Source organism: Mastomys coucha, unplaced genomic scaffold (assembly GCF_008632895.1).
Source record: "Mastomys coucha isolate ucsf_1 unplaced genomic scaffold, UCSF_Mcou_1 pScaffold21, whole genome shotgun sequence".
NCBI classification, from domain to species: Eukaryota; Metazoa; Chordata; class Mammalia; order Rodentia; family Muridae; genus Mastomys; species Mastomys coucha.
The window spans coordinates 19,989,751-20,004,477 of record NW_022196904.1 but is presented as its reverse complement, the minus strand read 5'-3'; the positions used below and the strand labels follow the sequence as shown (position 1 = coordinate 20,004,477).

The following is a 14,727-nucleotide window of genomic DNA, read 5'->3' as shown; positions in this document are numbered from 1 at the left end:
AAAAAGTGCTTATACTGAAAAAAAAAAAAAAAGAAAGAAAATGATGCATATTACTGGGGACACTGCAAACACCAGATCTATCATGTGCTTGTGAAACGGAACTGTGAAGTGAGACAGTTTGTTTGTGTGTTTGTTTGGTTTTTTGTTTTTGCTTTATCTTTTAAAAAAATTAGGTCAGATTTAGAATACTGCATTTTAGTAAATCTCAAAAGTCTTATTTGAGCTTGTCATTTGCCCTTTAAGTAATCCTTTACTTCAAAATGAAAACATACATTTGAAGAGATTTTTCATTATCTATGTTGATTTTGTGTGCAGGAATGATTTGCCCACATGCACATATGTGCACTATGAGAATGCAGTGCCTTCAGAGAACAGAATAGAGTGTGTATATGTCCTCGAACTGGGTTTAGAAAAAGTTTTGTGGTGTTGGGAGCAAAACTCAGGTCCTCTGCTACTGCAGCAAGTGTTCTTTACAATTTAATCATCATTCTAATACCCCAAATGAAAACTTCCTACTGCCAAAAGTATACCATAAACAAAATATCAGGTGGAGAACACAAACTTCTTAGAAAGCTAGAATGTGTAATAGAACAACTCCTATGGCCTTGTGATTAGAGACTAAGGTTGCAGTGTTTTCACCACACAAGCCAATTACAAGATCTTCCATGAGCTATTTTGAAATAAAGAGCATTTTGATTTCCAGAGTTAATTTTCCTTTTTGTTTACAAGTCTTGACAGTTGAAGCCACTGTCTACATCAGACAGTTATAAACATCGAAGAGGTAACAAATTATGATGATAGCATTGATTCATAAATTCTCACCACTGTAGACTCCTTTACATTTAATAAGAAAAATTTTCATTTTCCATTTATTTTAAGGTCCTGGATGCAGAGGTAATGAGTATAGTAGAAGTAGTAGAAACTAACATGAAGTCTAACTTGTAATCCATAGAAACCAAAAAAATCTACTATTGAGTATGGAGATAGGGTCTTTATCACGGCCTAGGACAAGATACAATGAAAACTAGGGGACACTCTGCATCTGTGATGCCTACCCTGAGGAGTCTTCTAGAAAAAGAAGGAAGGCACCTGTTAAAGCATGGTTCATGAGGTCAGTAAAAATCTGTCCAATGTGATCAGTGTGAGAACTTGTGAAGCAGAGAACTTGAGGAATGCAACTTAACTTTCCATTGAGACGAAATGTGCACACATGAGTCCGTGTAACCTAAACAAGTCCCTGATTGACTGACTGGCTCTTCGGAGTTACTAGGTACATTTTGTTATTTCTGCCTGATATAGCAGTGAGTATAAGAGACTGAAAGAACATAGAAGATGGTCAGGCATGATTGAGGGAGTTGGACACCTGGGAAGCAATGTTTATTGCCTAGCTCACTGTGTGGCATAGGTCTGTGTTCAGAGTTAAGAGAGAAGTCAGGATTTTGGTCTTTAGGTGCTATGTTGATCCAGACTATAAAGCATGATTTGATAAAGAAAAGCTGAAGAATCTGAGTGATACAGATTAATACACATACAATGAAAATAAGTCTTTTAAGATTTTAATTTCCATTATATTTTAACTCCTATCAAAATAAGAAAAAGTTAATATTTACCTGTAAGGATATTGTATTTCACTGGTAATGTTCATAGTTTTAGCTACATGGTGATCTCAGTGAAGCCTATCCTTCCTGCAAGCAGAAGCTGCCCATTCTTATCACTGCTGAAATGACTTGCAATCTCTTATGCCAGAGCTGGTATGTAGGGTTCTATTTTGTGCATATCAGGTAATAGATCATGGGCAGCCACTGAGCATGTATGTGAGGTCTTCTGGTGAATGCTCGCATATCTACTGGATGATGTAAAAAGTCAACTTGTTTGTGTTGCTATTTTTTTATTTTAAGATTTATGTATTTATTATGTATATAGTAGTCTGCCTTCTGTATGCCAGCCAGCCAAAAGAGGGCACTAAATCTTATTTTATATGGCTGTGAGATGCCATGTGATTCCTGGGAACTGAATTAAGAGCCCATAGAAGACCAGCAACACACTTCAAAAAGAAAGACTTATTTATTTTATGTATAAGTACAATTATATCCATCTTCAGACACAACAGAAGAGGGTGTCAGATCCTATTACAGATGGTTGTGAGTGACCATGTGGTTACTGGGAATTGAACTTAGGACCTCTGAAAGAGCAGTCAATGTTCTTAACTGCTAAGCCATCTCTCCAGCCCCAGTGAACACTCTTAACCTCTAAGCCATCTCTCCGGACATACGTTGCTATTTTTAAAAATGGGATTACTTGTTCCTAGTACAATTTTCCCCTTCTGTCCTTGCACATCTCTTGGTGTGAATGTTCAGGTTTGTTTAGGCAGCCATCATATGCTGAGACATCATACATGTAGCTTCCTCAACATTTCTAGTAGAAGCAGTATAGCAGCAGATATTTGTCCCTCTGACTATTAGAATCTTTCTACCTCAGTGTTTCCTAAGCTGTGTTCCCTGAGTACAAGAGTTGTATTGTGGGTGGTACAACTGGTGGCACAAAATGGAAACAATATTCTAGACTGTGAACAGTCCTGGGATTTTGTTTGTTTGTTTATTTTCTGTCTTTAGAGTAGTTGTGTTTTTGTTATGGTCTTGTTTTGCAATGGGAACTTTCTGTCTTTAGAAATTAGAGGTATAAGCAATGAAAGATTGTAACAACAGAAGAAAATATTATGCCTCTAGGAAGAGCCTCCTAATTTGGTTATCCATTGCTAAATGGTCAATACTGATATCATGCAAGTAACATTTTACAGACTGAGTAGATTTTATATATCTATAAATAATAAGCCCCAAGATATAAACATATATTTGTAACAGCAATTAAAGAAAAGAAACCAGAGGCCTAGAATTTGAGAGAGAGTAGGTGTGTGTATTCTTGGAGGCGCTGGAGAGATAAAGGTGCAACTGTATTTTAATTTCAAAAATTAAACAGATGGAAGTACTCCTAATAAAAATACCTCTTGTAACACAAATTACATTGTAATTATGCAATATGTTTCTCAGAAAAATTTAATACTGAATAGAATGTTGGCAAAAAATGGATGTGATTTCTGCTGTGTGTAGTTATGTTTACTCCACTTCAGAAGATGTGACCTATTTTCAAATGTTTACAGTGGCATTCACAGCCATTGCAAGGGCCTGAGACTCTGAGTTTAATTATAAGGATGTCCATGTTTGGTATTTTCCACATTTGATTTTCTTCATTTATATTTATTTTTATTTTTGTGTTTTCCTACATTTCATTAGCTCACAAATGCATGTTTCTTTAAGGCATTTTCATATGTATTGATTTGATTGACACAACCACACCCAATCTCCCATTTTTTTTGTTCAATTTATACTGTGCCATGTCCATTATTCCTCTGTCACTTATACATAACCTTTTACCCTCTTTATCCCATCCCCAATCATCCTTATAAGTGCCTTTAAAATATTCTCTCTATGTACACTCAATTCCACATAAACACACATTTTTCAATGAGAAGATATTAAATAACACTTGGAATGATGCTATATGACTTTCTCATCTTGGAATGCATCATCACTTAACAGAGTAGATTCTGTGTTTGCTACAGACATTCCCTAGAGTGTTTTACAGTTGCAGTTCATGGGGAAGAGGAGGCTGTAACTTTCTGGTACATCTTATAGTATCATATAATTTTCCCACTGTGTTTAAACTTCTTCAGATCCCAGCATTCACTATCAATTCTTCTCCAGTTCTTGATGTTCCAGTTGAAAGCCAAAAAATAGATGATGACTTTGAAGGGAATCAGTGCCATTTCCTATGAATGTATGGTTGAGCCTGGTGCTGATTCAAAGCTCCTACTTTTTGCTTCTGCAAGATATTACCCAATATTAGAAGGATTTACAGACACCATCTCTCACAGGTATAGAAATGGTGTCCTGAGAGTTTCCTTTTGTTACACTGCACTGATGGCCTACCTGATGCATTGACTTCTTTCTTACCATATTCATTCTCAGCTGCTGAATTGTGCATGATTATTGCAGAAAATGTTTTCATAGAGTCATTGAACATTTCAGCAGTAGTTATTATTCATCAGATATTATCATTCTCCTTGCCATTTCTACTAACATATTTTGCCTATTTTTATTTTTTTTGTGCATTAGTGAGATTTTATCATACCAGATATTGCCATTTCTCTAACAGTACTGACCACATTGTGTATACATTCATGTTTGTCTATGTAGTGCTACTTTTTATAAGAGCTATTAACTTACTATGATGTAAGTTTTCAATTGAACCATAATTCTAATATATTTTGTCCTTTTAAATAAATTTTTCATGTCTAAGACTGCTGTGGAATAAAGACTTGAAGACCTCTGAGCCTCAACAAAATACTTATTTATTCAGAGTTTGTATTTAACAGACTTGATGACTGTCTAAAGAGAAACATTTCTCATACAGTAGCCTGGAGTTCATTTTACATGAAGTTTTTTAAAGGCGAAGAATTCAGAAAATCTATATCTTGGTTGGCAGTTGGAAATCAGGAAGCAAAGCAATCAAACATTATTACAGAATTCAAAAACATGCAATTTGTGGAGCACTTGGACCTCCACCATATAGAACAAGGTCAGGTATATTCTAATGGAACTTTTTGTGGGAGGTTGTAGAAAAGGCAGTGTCAATTACAGGTTAAACCAAAGAAAACTCCAACAAATAAAAGATATAGGAACACTTGCCCTGTCATGACACTATAGATATATTTTGAGTGGTTTTATACATTTCACATTACTTATCTTTGGATTTTAGGTGAGTGATGCATTAAGAATTGCCTTATGACCAGCAGTGGTGGCACACAACATTCATCTCAGCACTTGGGAGGCAGAGGCAGATGGATTTCTGAGTTCGCAGCCAGCCTGGTCTACAGAGTGAGTTCCAGGACAGCCAAGGCTACACAGAGAAATCCTGTCTCAAAAAACCAAAAAAAGAAAAAAGAAAAAAAATTGTCTTATTAGAGAAAACTGACCATGCTCTAGAGAATATATGGATAAAACAATTTGGAACTAATATTTTAGTTACTTATTTTTCTTTTCCTTTGGGTAATCATCTTTCCTTTGGGGTGAATCTAGAAAGATGTGGAAGTGAATGAGATCAGGTTAAGTTATGTGAAAATCCTAAATAATCAATACAGATATTATGTTGATAAAAAGAAATGTTTTGTTTAATTTTCAAGGTTGCTATTGAAGTTGATTTCTTTTACAACATGAATACCAAATACCAGTATATTTTGAAAGTTTTACTTTACATTTGTTTATATTGCTTGTCAGTTTTACTTGTTTCTAATGAACCAACATCATATTATCCTGAATGCTGCATTTTCAAGGAATCTTGATGAATGTCTTTCCATAAAGATGTACATTATGAGTTACTGAGAAAGCCCACAATAGCACACATGGAAAATGACTATTCCTGTCAAAATTTGGGGGATGAGACATTTTATGTGGTTTAGACTGATCTTGTACTCTTGAAGTTCAAGGATCTTTTTTCTTTCGGCCTCTCTGAAGCTCCATGGTTAATGGTATCTTCTTTCACCCCCGGCTTTAATCACTTGTTGTTACCATCTAACTCAAAAAGTGGTGGGGATATATTCTAAATGAAATTATGATGAAGCACAGAATAGACTTCTGGAATCTGGCTACCAGAATCATTTTCTTATCACAAACTGCAATTGGAATTCTGGTAAATTTCTTTCTTATGTTCTACTATCTATTCCTTTACTATAGGAAATGCACATTAAAGCCTACAGATTTCATTCTATTGCACCTAATGGCAGCTAATTCCTTGTTCATTCTTTCTTCAGGAGTGCCCCACATAATAACACTTTGGGGATTGAGGCAGTTCTTGAATAATATTGTATGTGAGTTCCTACTCTATATTCAAAGACTAGGGAGAAGTATGTCAATTTGGACCACTTTCCTTTTGAGTGCTTTCCAGACCATGACCATCAGTCCCAGAAAATCCTGTTGGAAGGATTATAAAGTCAAAGCTGTAAGGTATATCAGCTGTTCCATTTCCCTCATGTGGGTCTTGCACGTGCTAATACATCTTATTTTCTTTGTGTACTCATTTATAAAAATGAATGGTAAAAATGTGACAAAAAAACGAGATTTTGGATACTGCTTAATTGTAGAGAGTGATAATACTACTGAATTACTCTATGCAGCATTGGTGATGTTCCCCGAAGTCTTCTTTTCTGTGCTCATTGTCTGGTCCAGTGGCTCCATGATAGTCATTCTATTCAAACACAAGGAGAGGGTTCAACATATCCGCAGCACACATGTTTCTAGAAGAAACTTCCCTGAATCCAGAGCCATCCAGAACATTCTGGCTCTAATGTCCACATTTCTGGCTTTTTATACTCTGTCCTCCATTTTAAGAGGGTGCGTTGCTTTTTTTTACAATTACACTTGGTGGTGGTTGAACATAAATCACTTCATCTCTCTGTGTTTTCCATCCTTTGGACCATGTGTTTTTATAAGAAGTTACTCCCTTGTGTCTAGATTCAATTTGGCCTAATTAAGAAAAAACTATCTCTTAACTTAATTATAAATATATAAAATGTAAATGTCATATATTATGCAACTGTATACTCACTTATTACCTTGAGAATTCAATAAAGAAATTTAAGATTTTGTCTAAAATCAAGGTGAGTAGGAGAGTTTTGTCCACTGGTTGAATCAGCAGCCTATATGAGCTGATAATACTACTTTGGGCCCGTTGGACACCTCACCTAGCAGCTTCTAGAGTTTTCTTTTGTCCAGACGATGCTTACAGAAGCTAGTAAACCCACTGTCAAAAAATGTGCCCTTCTTGTGGCTTTCATGCTGTCAAGGATTCTTGCTGAGGTCCAGTTCAGAATTCATTTCTCTTAAGAAGGCAAGCAAGAAGCATAGGAGATGGGAAGAGTAACAGTTGATTACATTGGCAATTTTATACTAAAAATAATTTTATACTAAAATTTTATTTTATTTTTATCTCTTTGCTATTCTGTGGCCCAAAGCCTCTGGCTTCTGCCAATTCAGTCCTGCTGACAGCAGAAGTGGATTAAGAAAAGAAGTTTAACTTTGGTAAATGGTATCTCTGCCTAGAAAACTGTCCATTTTGTTAAGATTTTCCAATTTTGTAGAGTATAGGCTTTTGTAATAAGACCTAATGATTCATTGATTTTCCCTAGTGTTTCTTGTTATGTCTACATTTTCATTTCTGATTTTGTTCGGATACAGTCTCTCTGTCTTTTGGTTAGTTTGGCTAAGGATTTGTCTGTCTTATTGGTTTACTCAAAGAAACAGCTTTCGTTTTCCTTGGTTTTTTTGAATCATTTAGTTTGTTTCTAACTGCTTGATTTAAGCCCTGATTTGATTATTTTCTGTTTCCTACTCCACATTTGTGTGCTCGCTCTTTTTTTAAATGATTATTTCTAGAGCTTTGAGGTATAGATTTAGATTGCTGATATGAGAACTTTCTAATTTCTTTGTGGATATACTTAGTGCTGTGAATTTTCCTCTTAAGTCTGCTTTCATTGTGTCCCATGAATTTTGGTATGTGGCTTAATTTTAATTGAATTATAGAAAGTCTTCAATTTCTTTCTTTGTTTCTTCCCTGAGCCAGAGATAATGGAGGCAAGAGTTGTTCAATTTTGATTAGTGTGTAGGATTTCTGTTTTTTTCCATGTTGTTGAAATCCAGCATTAATCCATGGTAGTCTGATAAGATATAAGGAATTATTTCAATTTTATTGCACTTACCCAAGTTAAATCAAGATGAGATAAACTAATTAAACAGCCCTATAACCCCAATAGAAATAGTACAAGTCATTAAAGTCTTTGAACCAAAAAGCCCAGGGCCATATAGTTTTGGTGCAGAGTTCTATCAGACTTTCCACAAAGAGCGAATTCCAATACTCCTCAAACTGTTTCACAAAATGGAAACAGAACAAACACTACCAAACTCATTCTTTAACTTCATAGTCACTCTGATACCAAAGCCAAACAAAGACTTAACAAAGAGAACTTCAGAACGATTTCTCTTATGAACACTGATGCAAAAATACTCATTAAAATAATCATAAACCAAGTCCAAGAACCATCAAAGACATCATATAACAAAATCAAGTACGATTCTTACCAGGGATACAGAGATTGTCTAATATACTAGGTATCATCAATATAATCTACCATATAAACAAACTGAAAGAAAAAAAATCATATGATTATCTATCTACTCCACAAAAAAAGCCTTTGATAAAATCCAACACTCATTCATATTAAAGGTATTAGAGAAATCAGGGATAGAGGGAACATCACTAAACATAATCAAAACTTATACAACAAGCCAATAGCTAACATCAGACTAAATGGAGAACAAATGGGTTCATTTCCATTAAAATCAGGGACAAGACAAGACTGTGCATTTTCTCTCTATCTATTCAATAAAGTATTTGAAGATCTAGCTAGAGCAATAAGACAACTCAAGGAGATCAAGAAGGTACAAATTGGAAAGGAAGAAGTTAAAGTACTGCTATTTTCAACCATGAAAAATGGTAGGCCATCTAATTAGAAGCCTTCTGACAAATTCTTAGCTACTTGACTGGTGCACAAATGCCTAGTGGGTACCACATTCTATCTGAAAGGCAAACTGAGATCATGGCTTCCCATAAACATGTACTTCATGTGGTCCTTGTCCCATGATAGCTGCTTCAGCCTGCACCAGTAACAAGAAACTTCTTCATGATAATGTTTCCCTCACTAGTAAGTGCTCCAGAAAATTCTTATTTGGTTGTTCTTAAACTTGTAGCCGCACTTTTCAGAGTCTAGGAATATGGGCATCTCTGCCTGCTACTTAGAGAAAAATTTGAGATTCCCAAGGCAATCTACCAGATCCAATGCGATCCCCATCAAAATCCCAACACAATTCTTCAAAGACATGAAAAGAACACTCTCAAATTTATCTGGAAAGGCAAAAAACCCAGAATAGTGAAATCAATTCTTTTTTTTTTTTTTTTGGTTTTTTGAGACAGGGTTTCTCTATGTAGCCTTGGCTGCCCTGAAACTCACTCTCTAGACCATGCTGGTCCTGAACTCAGAAATCCACCTGTCTCTGCCTCCCAAGTGCTGGGATTAAAGGCGTGTGCCACCCCTGCCCAGCTGTGAAATCAATTCTTAACAATAAAAAAATGGTTTTGGGAGTAACCATCCCTGACCTTATGCTTTATTACAGAGCAATAGTTTAAAAATAATCTGCATGGTATTGGTACAGAGACAGACATTTTGATCAATGGAATAGAATTGAAGACCCAGAAGTAAAACCACACATGTACAGACACTTGATCTTTGACAAAGAAGCCAAAAATATACAATGGAAAAAGAAAGCATCTTCAATAAATGGTGCTTGTCTAACTGGCTGTCTGTATGTCGAAAAATGAAAAGAAACCCATATTTGTCACTTTGCACAAAGCTCAAGTCCACGTGAATCAAGGACCTCCACATAAAACCAGATACACTGAATCTAATAGAAGAGAAAATGGGAAAGAGGCTTGAACTCATTGGCACAGGGGGAAATTTCCTAAACAGAACTCCAATAGCTCAAGCTGTAAGATCAAGAATTGACAAATTGGACCTCATAAAACAGGAAAGCTTCTGTAAGGCAAAGGACATAACCTACAGATAGGGAAAAAACTTCATAAATTCCACATCCTATAAAAGGCAAATATCCAATATATATAAAGAACTCAAGAGGCTAACCACCAAAAAACCAAACAACCCAAATCAAAAAATGGGGTATAGAACTAAACCAAGATTTCACAACTGAGGAATCTGGAATGGCTGAGAAGCACCTAAAGAAATGTTCAAAGTGATCAGAGAAATGAAAATTAAAACTACCATGAGATACCACCTTACACCAATCAGAATGTCTAAAATAAAAACCTTAGGTGACAGCACATGTTGGTATGGATGTGGAGAAAGAGGAACACTCCTCCATTGTTTGTGGGATTACAAACTGGTACAACCACTCTGGAATCAATCTGGAGATTTCTCAGAAAATTAGAATAGATCTACTTGAAGACCCAGCAATACCACTCTTGGGAATATACCCAAAAGATGTCCAGCCATGCCACAGGGGCATGTGTTCCACTATATTCATAGCAGCCTTGTTTGTGATAGCCAGAAGCTGGAAACAACCCAGCTGTCCCATTACAGAAGAATAGATACAGAAAATATGGTTCATTTACACAATGGAATACTACTCAACTATTAAGAACAAGGACATTCTGAGTTTTAAAGGCAGATGGATGGAACTAGAAAATATCATCCTGATCAAGGTAACTCAGACCCAAAAGGACATGCATGGTAAGTACTCAATAGTAAGTAGATATTAGCCAAAAAAGAAAAAAAAAGTACAGAATACCAACGATACAGTGCATAGAAGTAAAAAAGTTCAGCAGGCTGAAGTGCCCAAGTGAGGACACTTCAGTCACACTTGGGAGGAAGAAGAAAGCAAACACAAGGGGAAAGGGAGGTAGGTGTCTGGGAGAGAAAGTGGATAGGGCAAGAGGTGGAGAAGAGGGGAGCCTGATCTGGTATTGGGTGAGGGAAAGGACTGAAGCCATGAGGGCCAGTAGAAAGAATGGAAACAGGCAACCTCTGGAAGTGGGATGTTGGGGGAACTCTCCAGAATGCACCAGAGACCTGGGAGGGTGAGAAACTCAAGAGGGGGACCTTAGATGAAATGCCCGACAGTGGGGAGGAGGAAACTTATAGTGCTCACCTTCATCAGAAAGAGGGGGCATCAAGTGAGGGAAGGGGTTGCCGTCCGAAAGTCAAAACTCTGACCTATAATTGGTCCTGTCTGAAAAAACTGCAGGGATGGAAATGGAAAGGAGCCTGAGGAAAAGAAGGTCCAGCAACAGGACCAAGGAGGGATCCAGCTCAAGGGGAAGTCCCAAGGCCTGACACTATTACTGAAGCTATGGAGCACTCACAAAAAGGGACCTATCATGACTGCCCTCCAAAAGACTCAACAAGCAGCTGAAAGAGTCAGATGCAGATATTTGCACCCAGTCAATGGGCAGAAGCTGCTGACCCCTGTGGTTGAATTAGGAGAAAGACTGGAGGAGGATGAGGAGGACAACCCTGTAGGAGGACCAGCAGTCTCAATTAACCCGGACCCCTGAGATCTTTCACACACTGGACTACGAGTCGAGCAGCATACACCAGCTGATATGAAGCCCCCAACATCTATACAGCAGAGGACTGCCAAGTCTGAGTTCAGTCAGAGAAGATGCACCTAACCCTCAAGAGACTGGAAGCCCTTTGAAGTTTAGAGGTCAGGTGGGGTGAAGGTAGGAGCATCCTCATGGAGACAGGGGGCAGGGAGGAGGCATGGGGTGTGGAAAGGTCTGGGTGGACAGGGAGGATAATGGGGTATTAGATAGATAGATAGATAGATAGATAGATAGATAGATAGATAGATAGATAGATAGATAGATAAATGTTTAAATAAAAAATCAATATAAAACAAAATAAGTTTTTGAGGTGATCTTGAATTTTATTTGCTAGTATTTTTCTTTTCCCCTTTTCACTAAACATAGATTTTTTTCTTATACTATATAGTCTGAATACAGTTTCCTCTCCCTCTTCTCTCTTTTCCACCTTACCTCTACTTCTATCCAGATCCATTCCCTTTAAGTCTCTCGTTAGAAAAAAATAGGATTCTAAGAGATAATCACAAAGCACGAAGTAATATGTATTATAAAACAGAGAACATAGTATCAAAATAAAGCAAAAATAGGCCCGTAAAAATACTAAACTAAAAATCTATATTATGCATTCAGTGGACCCGTTGCTGACCACATAGGCCCTGTGATTTTTCCTTCAGACTGTTTGAGTGTATATGAACTTTCATTACTCACGTTAGAGAGTTCTTCTGATATCCTTTCTCCTCTTAGTCTCCCCCACACTTTCTGTCTCCACTTCTATGGGTTGCCTGAGATATGAAGGGAGATATTTGGTGGAGTCATTTTATTTACAGCTATGTATTTGAAGGCCTTTCTTTCTGTATGACATCTATTTGCGAGCCTTTGCATTTCTGTGCATCTGCTACTGGAGGAAATCTCTCTGATGATAGAAATGATCTATGAGTATAGCAGAATATCATTGGGAGATATTTTGTTTTATTTTATTTATTTTATTTTATTTTATTTTATTTTATTTTATTTCTGTTATTTAAGTAATATTTGGTTTTACCCTAGGACCCTGAGCTATCTAGACTGGTTTTCGTCAACCAAGTAGTATCAGATATTAGTTCAAAGTCATGGAGTAAGACTTACATCAAATCCGATATCAGCTGGTTACTCCTTCAAGATTTGTGCCACCATTGCCCTACTACATTTCACAGGCAGATAGATCAAAGGTTTTGTGATGGGTTTGGGTTATTTTTCTCTTTACATAGTCTACAGAATATCATTTGTCGTTTTTATAGACACTAGGCCATGTGGTTGAAGACACCAGCTTAACCTCTCCATGTTCAAGAGGTTGTATGTGTATTATGTTCAGCAATGTAATTTTGTTCATTTGGTTTAGAGTAATCTATTGTCTTGCCAACAGACTGAGTTGTTCCAAGTTGTTTCTAGGACAATTGTATGAAACACAGTTCCTGTTGTGAAAGTTTTGTTTGAGAACATGAGATGGCCTGTCGGGGTTCCCTCTCACTCGTTACTTGAAGACTTCCTTATGATTACATTCATATATTGAAGGAAGCTTCCACTGAACTACATTTGCACAATGAACTTCAAATTCCCTTCAGTTCTAGCTGTTTCTCCCCTCATTCCATCTCTCTAATCAGTCTCCTCCCTTCTCTCCTGCTCTTGTCCCTCCATCCCCCTGGCTCTTATCCACCAGTAAAATCTATTCTTGTTTCTCCTCACAAAGGAGATGTATTAGTCTACCAAGGACCTTCCTCTAACCACTCTAGGTATATAGATTTTAGCTTGATTATGATTTACTTAAAAATGCATATTCAGGTATAAGTGAATACAAACCATATTTATTTGTCTCATTTGGATTATCTTACTCAGGAAGATGTTTTTCTCAGACTGTTCATTTGCCTGCACTTTTTATGATTTTAAAAAATTTAAGAGTAGATATTACTCCATTATAAAAAGAACAATATTTTCTTGACCTATTGTTCTGTTGATGGACATCTAGGTTGTTTCTAATTTCTGACTATTATGAATAGAGAAGCAATGAACATGTTTGAGCAGGTGCCCTTAGGGTATAAGTACAAGAGTGGTTTATCTGAGTGTTGAAGTCGATTGATACTAAATTTTGTGAGAATTTCAATATCCATTATGATAGTTTGCATCAACAGTAGCAATGAAGACATATGCCCTTCTGTCTACACAAACTCCACCATGATCTCTCACTTGTATTATTGAATTTAGTAGTGCTGACAAGTATAAGATTGACTCTCAAACTAGTTCTGACTTGCTTTGTTCAGGTACATAAGGATATTGAACTTTTAAGCACTTCTCAGCCATTGTGATTCCTCTATTGAGAAATCTCTGTCTACTTCTTTATGCAGTTTTAAATAGAAATATTTGGTTTGTTAATATCTAGTATTTTTTAGTTTTTTATATAATTTGGATACTAGTCTTCTATCAGATTTAGAGCTGGTAAATTTTCGCATTCTGTAGGCTACTGTTTTGTGCAAATGCCAATGTCCTTTGTCATTTAGAAGTCTTTCAGTTTTATGAGGTCTCATTTATTGTTGGTCTTTTTTTTTTTTTTTTTTTTTTTTTTTTTTTTGCCTGTGGTAATGTTTCTTTTCAGAAAGTATTTGCCTGTGCCAGTGTATTGAAGGCTACTCTCTTTCTCTTGTATCAGGTTCAGTGTATCTGATTTTAGGTTGAGGTACTTAATACATTTGGATTTGAGTTTTGTGCAGAGCAATTAAGTATAGATCTATTTTCATATGGCTACATGCAGCCATCCAGTTTGACTAGCATAGTTTGTTGAAGATTCTGTCTTGTGTCTAGCCTGTTTCTGATTTTTTAAACAAAAGAGTAATTGGGTTACCTCACTCAGGAAGATATTTTCTAGTTCTACTCATTTGCCTAAGACCTTCATGAGTTCATTGTTTTTAATAGCTGAATAGTACTTCATTTTGTAAACATACCACATTTGCTGTATCAATTCCTCTGTTGAGGGACATCTGGGTTGTTTCCAGCTTCTAGCTATTATAAATAAGGCTGCTATGAACATGGAGCATGTGTCCTTATTAAATGTGGGAGAATCTTATATAAAAACCAAAAGCATTAGCATATGACATTAGCCTATGAAATAAAATTATGTTAAAGTGAAAATGTATCATTAAAATGGTTTATATATCCATTATTATTTTATGTGCATGTATGTTTCCCTTTTCTTTCTTTTTTTATTAATTAGATATTTTCTTGATTTACATGTAAATTTCTCCTTTCCCAGTTTCCCCTCCAAAAAACAAAAAAACAAACAAAAACAAATCCCTGTTGCCTCCCCCTTCCCCATGCCTGCCACACTGCCCTCTCCCACTTTTTGGCCCTGGCATTCCCCTACATTGGGCACAGAACCTTCACAGGGCCGAGGTCCTCTCCTCCTATTGATGATCGAATTTACAATCCTCTACT

At 36.4% G+C, this 14,727-nt stretch overlaps 1 protein-coding gene across 1 annotated transcript; it reads left to right on the top strand.

Annotated features, from left to right (window-relative positions):
- Positions 1-5,667: 5,667 nt before the first annotated feature.
- Positions 5,668-6,582, top strand: LOC116100419 (vomeronasal type-1 receptor 2-like). Its single transcript, XM_031384234.1, has one exon. It carries the CDS (start codon positions 5,668-5,670, stop codon positions 6,580-6,582), a length of 915 nt encoding a protein of 304 aa, XP_031240094.1.
- The last annotated feature ends 8,145 nt before the right edge of the window (positions 6,583-14,727 follow it).